Source organism: Carassius carassius, chromosome 20 (assembly GCF_963082965.1).
Source record: "Carassius carassius chromosome 20, fCarCar2.1, whole genome shotgun sequence".
Classification (NCBI taxonomy): Eukaryota; Metazoa; Chordata; class Actinopteri; order Cypriniformes; family Cyprinidae; genus Carassius; species Carassius carassius.
Window position 1 is genome coordinate 3,933,187 of NC_081774.1, and position 16,812 is coordinate 3,949,998.

Sequence of the window (16,812 nt, forward strand, 5' to 3'; positions counted from 1 at the left end):
TAGGCTGCTGCAATGATCTCCGTCTAGCAAATAAATTGCCATTTCATCATTAAACACTATTGCTTGCTAATTAATCTACCGGATTAAACCTAATCAAATTGCATCCCTAAAGCCCATTTTAACTAACAAGTAGTTATTTATTAACATACAAAAATATATCATGCCTCAAGTTTTAAATGACAATTGCAGTATCATTTCTTAAGAAGGTGATTTACATTTTTCTCTTCTATTATTTTCCTCATAACATTGGAATATTATATTTCATAATATTATTTTACTGCATCATTTTACTGTTATATATTTATTAATAAAATATGTAGTCACAAATTTGGTTGAATTAAAATAATTTGAAAGAAAAATATATATGAAATGTATTTATGCAGTATATTTTAAGTACATCATTATGGTGGCTCATGTTTTGAGAGATATTTTTGAGACACTGACCTCATCCCCATCCCCCCTTCTCCTCCCCTCTCCCCCTTCTCCATTCCACCTCTAATTGCCCAGTTCTCTACCCTTTCTGCCCTTCTGTGTCTCCCTCTCTCTTCGACACACACAGCGCGCGCGCAGAGGAACACCTGCGCAGAGTCGGTCAATCACGCCGACGCCGCTTAGGTTCGCTCTCCAATCTCTCATCCATCCTGACAGTCAGATCGCCTCCATTTTTATCAGGAGACTCTCCGCGGTGGAAAGAGTTCCCTTTTGCTCTGATTGGACTGGCTGGCTATATTTTGTTTCCCGGAGGTGAAATGATGCTGAAGTGATGATGCTTCGCTGTTCCCAGCCGCTGTAGACCAACATCACCAACATCATCATCAGCATCATCATCATCAGCATCATCATCGCCGGTATGAGTCTGATCGAAAAGCCCAACATGGGAGATTTGGAGTAACAAACCCTCAGGACTGTTGAAGATCTGAAGTGTTTAAAACGTTGATGTTAACGCGCTGGAGAACGCCTCAGTGGCAGGTATTTGTACGCTACTACATACACTGGCTGATGATTATTTGCTGATCACGTTATTAGTTATACATCAGTAAATGTGCATGCATTATATGGTTATTTCCCCTTTTGGCTTCTTGCTTTATGTGATTGCATGATTGCTTCCAAGTAAATACTGATTGGAACTGAAAAATGAAACGTAGGCTAACAAAAAGGAGAATAACAGTAATACATAAATGGAAAACTTTTAAAGAATTAATTGCATAAAATTGTTATTATAAATGTTTATAAAAAATGTATTTTAAGCATATAATACAGTATTTAAATTAAAACTAAAAGTATTTTAAGCATAAGTATTTTACATGCTACATTTATTAAGATTTAAAATTATTTAATAATGATCCAAAAACAGTGTTTTTATGGTGTGCATATTTTTTAAAAATGAAGAAAAAGTTAAAATGTTTGATATGCAGGTTATACACAGGTCTGAATATAGTTCATATTACAGTAAGGCTGTAATATTCATGTAAACAGCAGACAGTGATCCTGACAAACAAAGACCACTGGTTGTGTGTGTGTGTGTGTGTGTAATTGCAGCTTTGTGTCACATCTGACACTCTTTTCTCCCAAAAGACCAAAATTGGAAAACATGATAATCCCACTTTCCATCACAGGACTGTGAACAAACCACCCACACAAACGAAAAACAGAGACAAACACAAATACATGGATATACACACACCTTTTCTTGATTTTACTTTCACATTTTACTTTGCAGTATTAATTATGTAGGCCTAGCATGGTATATCAAACGAGTACTAGGTACTAAGTACAAAGAGTACTATATTACTGTTTATTGTGTGTAATATAGACACACCCAGCAGGTTTGTCCACAGTGCAGCCCATTTTCCATCTGTGCTCTGTGCTACCTGCTCCATTCAGTCTAATTTAAGTAGGATTGATTTCTTTGTGTGTGTGTGTGTGTGTGTGTGTGTGTGTGTGTGTGTGTGTGTGTGTGTGTGTGTGTGTGTGTGTGTGTGTGTGTGTGTGTGTGTGTGTGTGTGTGTGTGTGTGTGTGATTGTGTGCCCTATGGCAGTCCGAGATATCCAGTATTTTGTGTTGAACACATCAGCACGTCTCCACACAGATCCTCTCAAATTCATGAAAGATTCACAAGTCTAAATGTGGCCCAGACCAAGAAGGCAGATCATGATCAATCTTCGAGTGGGTGTGATTACTACAGCCAGACTATTGTAGCTAAATATATTGTCTCGCCGGACTTCGCCCCCTAACACCCTGCATGTGTAAACACTGCAAACAGGATCAGACTCGGTCTGACAGATGTTACCATACTGTAGAGATGATGTAGCAGTGAAATATGCCATTATAGATGAGATCAATGGTGATGTGATATGTGATTTTAGATATATTGGATATATGTGCAATGAAAGCAAGAAGACGGTTTTTAGCACAGATCACACAGATTTTTTGTTGTTGTTGTTGTTGTTGTTGTTGTTGTTGTTTTTTTCTATGACACAGGGAACTGTGACTGGCTTTGTTTTTCTTTCTGAGAGGATAGACTTTTTTGTTGTTGTGCATTTTGTGTTGTTTATAGAATGTTTCGGCTTGTAAGTTAAAGTTGATTGTGTGATTTCTGGAGCAGTATGAGGCATTGTGAAAAGAACTGTTTTCAGACAGGTTTCCCGAACACGAAAAGGCACTGATGGCCTTGTTTGAGACAGTTGCAATGGTCAGGAGGCTTAAACTCACCAATTTCTGCTTTGTTTTTATTTTTATAGTTAAATAGTGTTTTGTGTGGAGTATTTTTGTCATTTTCATTATTTTTAACATGCCTGCATAGCTTTTTTTATTTAATTTTTTTTAATTCAATATTCATTTTTTTAATTATTAATAATTTCAGATTTAGTTTTTTTATTATTATTACATCAAGTTAAACTAAATGAAATTTAAAAAATGTTGACTTGGAAACTAGTTGGAAACTAATTGTGTGTTTGTATATTATTTTGGTTAATGTCTATTTTATTTTAAGTAACAATGTTTGTTTTTATGGTTTATGGTATTATATTTTAATTATCTATTATAACATAGCTTACTTTGGTCAATTTTTTTAGTATCCCTGAGATACTAATATGTTTTTATTAATATTTTGAATTGTTTGTTTTATTTTAAGATTTTCAGTGTTCAATTTAATTAAAAAATTTAAGTTTAAAATTAAAGTTTTTTTTTTTAATAATATTTTACTTTGTGGTATGTTGACCATTTAAAATAATAGTTTTAGTTATCTTAGTAGATGGGAGGGGTTTTTAAAGGTCAAGGTTAAGATCCCTTACTACCATTGTGTTTTCAACATTACATCTACTTGTCTCCTGTCATGACTTTTCAAGGCAGTGAATTCTGCATTGAAAATATAGCATAGAAAAAAAAATCCACCTACCCGAATCAGCCTTGATTAGTAATCCCACAGCACGATTTAGAAACTTTATAGCTCACACAGCACACATTTTTATGAAAAAATTAATATGTTTTGTCCCATAGACCTCCATTGTAAGTACGTTACAGTAAACACCATGAAACAAATCACAATTATTGTCTGTAGCAAACATGCAGCATCTTTGACTTGGATCTTCACTTCTTTAGAACCTCAAACAATCCTTTAATTGTACCACTCTGCGTTCTTAAAAGTATTGTAAGCCTAAGTATATTTTAGAGATGGTGGCAATGGTTTCTGCTTAGGCTTACCATATTTTTGAGAAACTCAGACCTGTATGTTTAGTATGTGGACGGTTGCCCATTTCTGGGAACATTTGTGTATATGTGGGCATCAGAGCTGTGAATTAAGTGAGACTAAATCCTTTAGCTGCCTTTTCACTTTCTTCTGAAAATGTGTTTAGCTGCTGAACCCGGAGGTTAATTCAAGTCAGGTTAGACGTCCATATATCAGTCTGCTCTTTGGGTTTGTGTGTTTTTCTAAGAGCCCCTCTGATAGCTCATCAGATGTTTGACTGTGTATTGAAACCACCTTCATCAGCTGCTTGTTTGATATGGAATTTTTTTTTTTTTTTGAAGGTTGAATTGCATGAAGTCATCAATATAATCTACTTCAGTTAATTTCAGGCAGGTAATTGGATGCTTAATGCATAACGGGGGCAGTGAACGAAAGGCAAGGTTAAAATGAATGCTTAGCAATAACCAGCAGTGAAATACAGCAATTTTTGGTGGATGCAAATTACTTTGATATTCTAAGAATGTCATTAGAGAATGTTATAAAACTTTCAGCCCATTGGTAAAACTTGTCAATTAGGTCTTTTTCAATTTTATCAGTGCCTACCTGTGTCTCTCTCAGTGTCTATCTGTGTCTTTTTGCAGGAATCAAGCAAAGGCACAAATGAAACTCTGCGACTGAGAATAAGGCTCTGAGAATCATTGTTACCACACACAAATTCACTTATTACTTACACACACACACACAATGGCACTGGACAACACTGGCTTCTCCTCGTGCCCCGAATCCCTGTCCCTCCCAGTTCCAGAGAAAGGGGAGGAGCGTGTGGAGGAGGACCCAAAGGATGCTCCGCCCACCAATTTACAGAACACATTTGAGGAGCTGGGACACATCGTAACCACAGAGACAGCCCTGCCCACACAGCCATCGACCAGTAACAACATGTCCTTCCAGGCCAAGATGGCTGCGAGGGAGGCGCAAGCCAATCAGCACAGGAAGAAACTTCAAGGGGTGGGGCAAGAGAGGGGCAAGTTTGGATGGGGTAAGACTCAATTACTTTAGATGATGTAGGAGTCGGTGGCTGTATTGAAACAGACTGACCTACTCTAATACTTCTACAGGAACACAATGTCACTTTTCTTCTGCATATCAATTTAGCCGTTTCTTCATTTTTGGATGTGTCTCACTCAGTTTTACTTCTTGTCAGTATTTTGGGATGGCTTGTGGTAAGCTGCTCTGTGACGGTGCTTGCCTACTTTTTGTGTGCTTTTTTTACTGGCTCTAATTTTTCTGTGTTTCTCTCCAGGGCGCAGCAGGCGTAAGAGGCAGCGCTACGTGGAGAAGAACGGCCGCTGTAATGTGCAGCACGGTAACATGCGCAAGACGTACCGCTACCTGACGGATATCTTCACCACTCTGGTGGATCTGAACTGGCGCTGCTCTCTGCTGGTCTTTGTCCTGGCGTATGCAGTCACCTGGCTCTTCTTTGGAGCAATATGGTACCTCATTGCATACTGCAGGTATGAATAACATACACAAACACACAGTTTTATGTCTTTTAACCTTTTAAATCATAAAATTCTATTTTTGAATGCAAAATCAAAAAAATTTTCACAGAAAATAAAAATGTGGAATGTATTTGTGACAATTGGTAACTATACAATAATAATAAAAAAATAATATATGTATGTATAAAACTTGCATAAATTATTTTACAAGAATGTTTTGAAGCATGTAAAACTGTAGGTAATTAATATATTTGTAGCAATAGCCAACAATGCATTGAATGATCATTTATGCCAAAAATCAATAGGATATTAGGTAAAGATCATGTTCCATGAATATATTGTGTAAGTTTTCTACTGTGTGTAATTTGCATTGCTAAGAACTTAATTTGGACAACTTAAAGGTGATTTTCTCAATATTTAGATTTTTTGCACCCATGGATTCCAGAATTTCCAAAAAGATGTATCTCAGCCAAATGTTGTCCGAAATCGTATTTATTCAGCTTTCATATGAAGTATAAATTTTAATTTCAAAAAAATTTAATTGACCCCCTATGAGTGGTTTTGTGGTGTGTGTGTGTGTGTGTGTGTGTGTGTGTGTGTGTGTGTGTGTGTGTGTGTATATATATATATATATATATATATAAAAATTCTAACATTTCTATTTCAAAATGTCATCTAAATAAATGTTACTTGCCGTTTCTTTGTATTAAAAAACATCACTATACATTTCTGAGTAAAATTTAGTTTTAATTTCAGTGTATGTTAATACTTTAACAGGTATCAAAAAACAAAACAAATCATAATAGTTTTTGATATTGGCAAAAAAAGAAAAGAAAAAGAAATCACTACTTCTCTGAGGAATTCTTCTCAATCAAGGTTTGTGCTCATTGTTGCAGTTCATTCGTGTCGTCCACACTCTGTTATTTTTGTCCATGCTAGATATGAACACAATTCATCTGTGTGGGTGGACACTTGAGAACAAGCGCTCCTCTTTGCGCTGTAAGATGCAAGAGCCAATTTACTGAAGGAGACTGTGATTTAAAAAGGCAAGGACACGTTTTCACAAACTAAACATCTCTGTTGCTGTTGGATGATCTTGCTCCCTTCCTCTGTCTTATGGCAGGGGTGACCTGGATCATTTGGAGGACGAGACGTGGACTCCATGTGTGAATAATGTTAATGGATTCATCTCTGCGTTTCTTTTCTCCATTGAAACGGAGACAACCATTGGCTACGGTCACCGTGTCATCACTGACCAGTGTCCAGTGGGCACCATGTTACTCCTGCTACAAGCCATACTGGGATCTATGGTCAATGCATTCATGGTAAGATCAAACACATGCCAAACACAAAAATATGACACACTCTGGCATCCAATTGCTTTTTAAAAAGAAATGTTGACTCCATTAATCAAGCCCAGCCATAAAAGAAAAAATAATCAAATAAATGAAAAATAAATAATAATATTAAGTTACATGTATATGATTAATATTAGTATTATTTAATATTATTAATATCAATACTTAACATTATTTATTACAAATAGTTTTTAGGAAATATTTGTAATAAAAATTTGAAATTAGAAAGTGTAGAAAGTGTCATTTATATATTTATATACATGTGTGTGTGTGTGTGTAATTATTTATTATTTATACAGTATATATATATATATATATATATATATATATATATATATATATATATTATTTTTATGACATTAGTTTATATTTGGTAAAACAGTCTAGTCCCTATGTGTGTGTACTGTTTATACATAATTATGTTTTTTTTTACCTTAATTTTGAAACACTGTTATTTTGATTTTTTTTTTTTATTAAATAATTTTGTTTATTTGACCTGTATTCTGTATTATTTTAGAAAATAACAAAATCACACAGATGGGTGCATGTCTCAGATTTTTGTAAAAGGGTTGTTAAATAAATATAAATTTAAAGCACATAAAATATTTAGTTCACCTCCTGATCTTGATGATTTGCACACTTTTTGCAGAAAGCGCTGCATTATTCCCATGTATGATGCGGTCTGGAAAAGCAGTGTTTTTTTCATTGCATGTGGCTTTGGTTTGTTGATCTGTGCTCTACGGAGTTATATCTTCCATAACCAAGAGCAAATGAGTCATGTGTTTTGGAGCACAGATGTGTGTACCCTTTCCTTCTGTTTCTATGTCTTTCCTTTTCTCATTTTCTAATTCTGTTACTTTTACCAAATTCAGCCCCCTTAGCAATCTCTTTTCTGGCCTATTTTGATGTATTTTTATGGTTATGATGAGTTCATTTATATCTCTGTGTCCTGGTTTAAATGTTGCCCCCAGGATCTGCGTTTCACACATGCACACACACACACACACACACAAACTTCAGCACAACACACACACACTCTAAATGACACTTCCTCTAGTATCTGCTTTTCTAAACCCAGATTAACTGATTAAATTAATTTTCCCCATATGTCTCACTTTCTTTTTTAATTAGTGTTAGTAGTATCACTAGTACTATTGTTCATATTTGGGGTTAGAGATTTGAATTAAGTATTAATCTTTATTTAGTATAGTAAACTTTATAAACTTTTACATATCATTCCTAGTTGTCCTCAAATCATGAGGTTTGTTGTGCTGTTGAATCCTATAGATTTAGTTGCTTTTGACCATCCAAATTTACATATTTAATGCTTTTTCTTAATAAATCAGATAGACTTTATTTTATAGTATTTTATTTATTTATTTTAAATTAACTTTATTTTAGGTAAAGATTAATAACAGAATTCTCTGGAAAATATTAGATGGTCAAAAAACTGTATAGATCCAAACTTGCATGACAAAACGTCATTTGCTGAAATTGATGCCACAAACAAATATATTTAACTCAAACTGTTGCAGTCTGTTAAGTCTTGTAAGTGGTAATGTAAATGGATGGGAATCACAGCTAAAACATACAATAAAAATTAAATTAAAATAAAAAAACATACACAAACAAAATCAAATGAAACCCTGTGGCTCGTGATGATACATTGATCTGTAAAGACACAAAACAATTGGTCTGTGCAAGAAACTGAACAGTATTTATAGCCCTTTTTTACCGCTGATTCATGCAATGTCTGAACTGATGGCTCTCCTGAGCGTGCCCTGTTGTGCGTGTTCTCAGCAGTAGGCGCATAAGGTGTCTTCTTCTTCTTGCTTTATGGAGGATCGCAGACTCATAAGTGTATTACTCTAATCTATAATCTCAATTAGGAGTGTCAATGGTCCATTTGAGAGATAGTTGGTGGTAATGCACTTATAAGTCTGTGATCCTCCATAAAGCAAGCAAGAAGAAGAAAGCATCCTCACGCGCCTGCTGCTGAGATCGCGCTCAGGAGAGTTCTAACAGTTAGGACATTGTGTGAATTAGAGGTAAAAAAAAAAATTATATAAATACTGTTCAGTTTCCTGCACAGACCAATCGTTTTGTGTCTTTACACATGTATCGTCACGAGCCGCAGGGTTTAAGTTGGTTTTATGTATTTTCTTTTTTTTTTTGTATGTTTTTGCTGTGATTCCCAACCACTTCCATTATAAGACTGATAGACTGCAATGGTTTGTGTTAAAACTATTGGTTTGTGTTCTACGAAGAAACAAAGTCACGTACATCTTGGATGCCCAGGGGGTAAGCAGATAAACATCACATTTTCATTTTGGGTGAACAATCCCTTTAAGGCTAAACAGAAATAGAAAAATGGCAAGAGCACCTTACTAAAACTTTAACAAAAATTTTAATAAAACCTGCTAATCTGCAATAAGAATAAACAGACTGGAAATAATTATAGAGAAAAAAATCCACTCAGATTTGGTAGTAAATTTCACAAATAGTTACAAAGAAATGGTAAAGAATGGAATGGAAATGAAAGAAAAAAAATACTCCAATAATCTTTGTTTTATTTGAAAAAAAAAAAAAAAAATATATATATATAGTATGTAAACAACACCTCTGAGCAGCACTCAGAAAAAGTACAAATCACATAGTTTCTTTCTCTCCTTCTCTCACTAGGTTGGTTGCATGTTTGTGAAGATCTCCCAGCCGAATAAGCGAGCCGAGACACTGGTGTTCTCTCGTAATGCTGTCATCTCATTGCGGGATGACAAGCTCTGTTTGATGTTTCGCGTCGGGGACTTGAGATCCTCCCACATCGTGGGCGCCAACATGAGAGCCAAACTTATCAAATCCAAACAGACCCAGGAGGGTAAGACAACGTTCAGCAGCCTCACAGACTCATCAGCAACATCAGCATCACACACACACACACACACACACACACACACACACACACACACACACACACACACACACACACACACACACACACACACACACACACACACACACACACACACACACACACACCTAGTTACTGATGAAGTGGTGCCACCTGCTGGTTATATCATACAAAGACACGATCTCGTATCAGAACCGTTTGTTTTGTTGTCTTTCTATTTAGGTGAGTTTATTCCACTGGATCAGACGGATATCAGTGTGGGCTTCGAGACAGGGGACGATCGTCTCTTCCTGGTGTCTCCGTTGGTGATCTCTCACGAGATCGATGTCCGCTCTCCGTTCTGGGACATGTCACAAGGTCAGCTGGAAAAAGAGGACTTTGAGATTGTGGTCATCCTGGAGGGGATGGTAGAAGCTACAGGTAAGTAAACTAATACTCAGGTTTATCATGCGAAATGTGTTGTATTGATTTGTGTTTAATAATCAACGGATATATTTTGATCTACAGGAATGACCTGTCAGGCGCGGAGCTCTTACCTGGCTGAAGAGGTGTTGTGGGGTCACAGGTTCAGTCCCATGATGTCACTGGCCGAGGGATTTTTTGACGTGGATTATGGGGCTTTTCACCACACATTTGAGGTATATGGTGTACAATGTGAATTTCTAATCAATCAATTTGAGGTTCTGCAGAACACTTTTAAAAATGGCATTCTTTATTGGCATCTATGGCTCCAATGAAGAACCTTTAACATTCACAGAACTTTTACGTTCCACAAATTGTTCTTTATAGTGGAGAGGGTTCTTTAGATTATATAAAAAGCTCTCTTCATTATAAAACTGAAAAAAAAAAACTATCTATGGCTATGAACTATTTTTTTTTGAGTGAAATAATGCTAATCTTTATTTGCATGCATTTTGTTGTTTGGGTAGTAGCTGTCTCACCATATCTGGGATTTATTTTGCAGTTTGCATCATCTCTCATATAGTTTTCCCCTAAATCCCTTGCAAAATTAACATATGTTGATACCGCCGTATTAGCTTCAGAATCTCTGTAATAATCATCTGTCTGTGCAAGGCTGACCTGCACATTATTATAGAGCAAAAACAGAGATTTCTCTCTTTGTTCATGGGTTTTTATGTGCGTAATCAATAAAATAAAAAAAAGAGTCATAAGTGCACATCACCGGAAGAAATCAAACTACTTGTGCAATCACATTCTCACTTTCTATCCTTTGGCCAAATAGTATTTTTGTATAAATCTACAATAAACCATTTAAATGAATGAATGAATAAATAAGTAAGTCAATAAATAATATTGTGATCATTAGTTAATATTTATAAAATAGTTTTCAATAATTAGATATTATTAGATTTCATTAATAAACCATTTTAATGTATTTAAAGAAATACTGTTGTTACATGTAGTTAGTATTTATATAGATATTTATATAATAAAAAAAATAATAATATTGTGAGAATTAGTCAATATTTATATTTCTAAATATTTAAAAATACTATTTTTTTTACTCTTTAAATTAATATTTATATTTTAAAATTGTATTTATTAATACATTTTTTATATATATGCGTGTAAATGTACTTAATTCTTAAATGTATGTAAAAGGACAGATGCAGTCAAATTGAGCAGGATTTATGTGTTAGCTATCATTCACAGAATGAGGAATAAGATAAATGCTTTAAATACACTACCTAAAGTTGTTCTTTTAAATGATCTTTTAAAGGTGAACACGCCCTCCTGTTCTGCGAGAGAGCTGGCATTGGCTACCGCCCGTTTAGACGCTCATCTCTATTGGTCGATTTCCAGTCGGCTTGATGAAGATAAATGGGAGGGGCCTAATCTGACTGAGCAAACCGGGAAGTCCACGGATTCAGAATCTGTCAGGGAGGGAGACAGGCCAACATTTACTGTGGGTGGAGTTACAAATACCCAGGACCAATCAGTTGTTGGAGAACAGAATGGCAGTGTGACCACTGACCAATCAGAGTCTGAGGCTTAAAAGGATGCAAGAATGTAAAAAAGGTACGGAAAATATTCGAAGGAGTCCACAGTTGATGTTAAAACTTTGGATTGTTCAGCGATCCTTAAGCCACCGTCTTCGAGTTAGATTCTTAAATATATAGTGGATAAAGCCTAGCATAGAATACTTTTTCCCCAATGGGGAAATCCTAGCGTCTCCTTTTTCGGTCAGATTGAATCTTAACTTTTGATGTTTCACCACAACACTGCCTTCGAGTTCACACAGTAGCTATATTTCAAACCCACTGTCAGCCGTCTACTTAGACGTCATCCTAACTGAAATAAAACCTGTGAAGGACACATGCGGTGTTGCTTTAAAGGGATAGTTCACCAAAAAAAGAAACTTGACGTCATAATTTACTCACCCTCATGTTGTTCCAAACCTTATGCTGAACAGAAAAGAAGATATTTTGAAGAATGTGGGTAAAAGTCTTTCTGTTTCCTATTGACTTCCATAGTTTTCCTACTACGGAAGTCAATGGCTACCAGCAGCTCTTCAAAATATCTTCTTTTGTGTCGAACAGAAGAAAGAAACTCATGCAGGCTGGGAACAAGTGGAGTGTGAGTAAGTGACAGAATAGTCATTTTTGGGTGAACTATCCCTTTAAATGTGACTAAAACTAAGGAACTTGCTAGGTTTTGAAACCAAGCTAACATGTCTGATTTGTATTAGTACCAATCATTAGAGTAAACTGAACCGTCTCTAACGTTTCACTGCCTTTGTGTTCAGCCAGAGCGGGACTATTTTTAAAACAATCTTTTAGAACAAGTCAGTGCAAGTTGTTTACAGTCACGTTGGCTAGTTTCACATGTACCTGAAAAAGAAGTGAACGTGTTACCATGGCGACATTACATTCCAATTCGCAACATCACAGCAGAGTTTAGCTTTAGTTTCTTAAGAGTCAGCCGGTGGTAAAATTAGCACACGCTCACGACTGCCGAACAGTCTGAGATAGTCATGTCATTATGTGAGCGGATCTAGATGATAAATGGCTTAAATGGATTCTAATACGAGAGATATTGTATGCTATTAGGCCATAGCAACTTTTCAACATCTAATTAAATCAATGTAGAAATTAACATCATCATGTGATTGATCAGCTGTTTGCGACTGAATGCAAACACACTGCTATTTTCTGTGTATCTCTTATTTATTGAGTTCAAATGTGTTCGTAGCAACAAATAACTCATTGCTCAGTTGCTGCTGCAGATGAAATAAGAGAAGATATTAATCAGTGAATATTTCAACAGGCCTTTTTTGACATGTTAACTAATGTAGTGCAACCAGGGATGTCTTAAACCAGCCGGTCCAGGTCTCTTCCCATGCTGATCCAGACTGGTTTGTGGGTGATCTTTCTGGTGAAGCTGGTTAAGTTAGTCAAGAGGTTTCGTCCTATCGTTTTTTTTCCCAAGATGCTTTATTTGAGAATGGGCTGTACAAGGGAAACAAGCTTGACAAAAATAAGAAGACCGGCGTTTTCCATATGCATCCAACAAATACATACAATCAAAATAAACCTAACAAAGAAAATGGGATATTAATGAAATGGCAACATTGCAGAATAAACTGATTTTTTTTTTTTTATCAGAGAAATGTTTGATTTAACGGGTACAGTTATAATCTTTAAAAGACTTTTAATAATAAATACATTTTGAAACATAAGAGTTTTATGTCAAAGGCTGAGTTTTATTTTTTTCATGAAGGTCTCTTTAATAGCAAAAGAGTTTAACAGAGAATTGTGGATATAATTCGGAAGTATTTCTAGTTCTCTTAGTTTCTTTTGGGACAGTCTTGTTTAATTCTTGTGGTTTGGAATTGTGATACTTAAGGACATTAAAAACTGAGTCTGAAATCTGAAATGTATGCACGTTAAACAATAAATACGACCTCACGATGTGTCAGTCAAGTTTACACGCTACCTCCGAAATTGTCGTCCATCATTAAAAAAATTGGATCAGGTTCGATTTTCTGCGTTTTTGCAACCGTATCAAGCATTTTGATAGGAAAGGATGAAAAAAAAAAAATGAAAAAAAAAATTATATATATATATATATATATATATATATATATATATATATATGAAAAACGCATTCGAAAATTTCAGACTCTGTGTGCAAGGAACTTTAGTCCTACTTTACTATTATTCTTCATTTGTTGAAGAAACTAGACTGATCCTAGATCTGTTTCATGTTAATTTTACCCAGTTATGCTGAAGAACTTAGACTGACATGTAATGTAGACAGCACTGTCATGAGTGATGCACTGGTGTGTGTTTGTGAAGAGTAATGTGTGTATCTTACATAGAACAGTGACCTTTAATATTAATTTCAGTGCATCATTATAAAAACTCAATTCAGTTAAATTCCATTTCAGTATACTCACTTCAGAAGGGTAAATGTATGGAAGAGTTTGAATGAATCCACTTTGATTCCCTTTCCTTATTCTGGTGTTGAAGTTCTCACTTCTTAGTGCCAGTGTAGAATTTTTTGAAAGTTCAAAGGTTTTTGTTGTTTTTAAGATGTCTCCCATCAAGGCTGGAATTATTTGATCAAAAATACAGAATAAAGTAGTAATAATATGAAATATTATGACAATTTAAAACAACTGTTTTCTATTAGAATATATATTAAAATATAATTTATTTTTATTATGCAAAGCTGAATTTTCAGCATCATTACTCCAGTCTTTGGTGTCACATGATCCTTCAGAAATCATTCAAATATGCTGATTTGCTGCTCAAGAAACATTTATTATTATTATTATCATCAGTGCTGAAAATAGTTTGGCTGCTTAATTGTTTTATTTTATTTTTTTGGAATAGGTAAAACTTTTTTCATTAATCATGAATTATGAAAAGAACAATTTAAAAAACAGCATTTATTTACTTTTTAAGAATGTAAACATATTTACTGTCTTTTTTTATCACTGTCATGTGTCCTTGCTGATTAAAAGTAGTGATTTCTTTAGACTGCCAATATAAATCTTTATCTCATATGATGATTTCAAACATATTTCTCAAAAGTACAACTCATTTTTTTCTGTTTTTAATTAAATAAGGGAAAGATTACTGAGTGCACCTTAACAAACTGAGTTTGAAACGGGCTGAGATAAACTGTGTGTTTTCCCCAAGTGTTCTTGTGTGTGCTGTCCTGTATGTGATTTGTAGCTCACAATGTCTTTAGCACATACGGTAAGCACAAACTCTGCTCTCATGCAGGTTTCTCCTCTTGCTTTTGCTGCTGTTGACATTTTTAAAGTATGTTTTTAAGCTTTACTATTTCTGTATTATAAGTCTTAATAAAAGTATATTCAAAATAATGTCTGGTGATTAAGATGTGTACATTGAATATTCAAAGAAAACACTATGCAGAAGTTTGTAATTAATTGCGAGACAGAATTGCTAAATAATCCCACCCCAAACTCACTTATATTGATGCTACTTTATTACGTGAACTATTGAGCTAATCAGATACATTTAAAGATTTTTAGTATAATAAAATGGATTCAACAATAATCTTTTTAGTTCTAATTCTAAATATTAGAATTTTTATATTGACCATCATTTCCACATGCACAAAGAGATTATGGGTAAATAATAACGTATCGACTGTCCTCTGACCTTCTGACTCTTTCGTCCTCTGTCATCTTTCTTCTGCCCCTTTCTGATTCACCGAATCGCCTCAGTGTTTCACCATATCCGTTTCCTTACGCTGTATTTATAGCACACTGATCATTTAAAAATAGACGTTTGCATTGTTCCTTTAAGACGCAAGGTGATTGCATGAAGTCTCCATGTGCTCTATACGACCAGCTCTGCAGGTTTAGTTGCCTTGCAATGCCTGTAAGTGCCACTGGAGGGCAGTGGCTGGAGCGAGGCTGAGTGCACAGATTCATCATTTCACTATTCTACATAGTAACAGACCTACAGATCTGTACAAGCCCCAAAGCTCAGTGGGGTTGTCTTTGAACGCATTATAGCCAGGCCTACACTGAATCTGCGCCCGCAGCACATCAGCAGAATTAAAATGTCCACCTTTTCCAAACTTTTACATACCCTTTGACCTTGTTTATGAAATATATTGAATAATCTGATTGTGCTTTCAGCTATCAGTTAGAATGCATTTACCTCAGTTCAATTTTACACATTGGAACGTGTAAAAATTGCACAGATTTCCCTCCAAAATCAGTTCAGAATAAAGAAAATTGCAACACGATAAACAAAAGAGACACTGTTTTACATCATGCATTACATTTCGCTTGCTCTCTTTCTTATCTGTCTAATACGCCCCTCCTTACCTTGCCTTTCCTCTTCATTACAATACTGACATAGTTTTTCAAATATGAGCTTGGGAAACCCTACAGAGGCCTCGTGCAACACACTCGTGTGGTCTATTTAACTTAGTTTATTCTGACAACAAACTATAGTGGGGGGGGGGGGGGGGGAGGCGGTCCCTGTCCCTCATAGAATGGGTATGTATACACAAGAGAGACAGATATCAGAATTTCCATGCTCAGATGGGCAGTTTCAAAACGCACAGTACTTTGGACTTTCTCTCTGTCTGTCCGTGTGGAATATTATATAATGTCATCTGCTTTCTGGTAGCAAGTCATTTATATGCAGGCAAAGACAGTCAATCTGAACCTAATGTGTGAATCTGTAATGCTTGAATGCTCTGTAAGTTTTTGTTGAATAAAAGCATCTGCTAAATGCACAAATGTAGAAGTCTAGTAAAGATCTCTTTCCTACTTCTTTGGCGATACATAAAGTTCTTTTATCATTACGGATTCTTCAGAAATGTGTATTAGTTTGTATAGTGTGTGTGTGTGTGTGTGTATATATATAAAAACCAACTTAGTTTGCACACACAGTCAAATATATATAAATATATAAAGTAAGTATATTATAATTAATTGCATGGAAATCAAGATGTTTTTAAAAGAATATATATATATATATATATATATATATATATATATATATATATATATATATATATATATATATATATATATATGTATAATCTGTTTTTTATTTATCTTATAAAAATCTATAGAAATAGATCTATAGAAATCTTGAAAAGGCTAACGTTCTTGACATTATTCTATAGAGTAAAACTTGATATATTACAGGTTCTTCATTGACAGCGTTGTTTCTGGGTTCATTAACAGTGATTGTATTCTAACACTCAAGAAACATTACGTTTATTTGCGTAATATTAAAGGATCGCCAGATCCTTAAAGCACCAGTAGATGTTTTTCTAACGAGCTCGAGCACAAAAAGTTTTGGGTGGAACTTAAAGGTTCTCCTTAAGGG

The 16,812-nt window shown here is 34.9% G+C and overlaps 1 protein-coding gene across 2 annotated transcripts; it reads left to right on the plus strand.

Annotated features, from left to right (window-relative positions):
• Positions 1-564: 564 nt before the first annotated feature.
• LOC132096087 (G protein-activated inward rectifier potassium channel 3-like) lies at positions 565-11,693 on the plus strand. 2 transcript variants are annotated; one of them, XM_059501226.1, is made up of 8 exons: positions 565-969; positions 4,331-4,728; positions 4,993-5,206; positions 6,318-6,519; positions 9,235-9,427; positions 9,683-9,880; positions 9,968-10,098; positions 11,202-11,693. In XM_059501226.1, the coding sequence occupies exons 2-8, from the start codon at positions 4,434-4,436 to the stop codon at positions 11,475-11,477; spliced, it is 1,509 nt and encodes a 502-aa protein (XP_059357209.1). In that variant the 5' UTR covers positions 565-969; positions 4,331-4,433; the 3' UTR covers positions 11,478-11,693. The 2 variants fall into 2 exon arrangements, with proteins under 2 accessions (XP_059357209.1, XP_059357210.1); XM_059501227.1 differs by lacking the exons at positions 565-969; positions 4,331-4,728 and adding an exon at positions 4,751-4,912.
• The last annotated feature ends 5,119 nt before the right edge of the window (positions 11,694-16,812 follow it).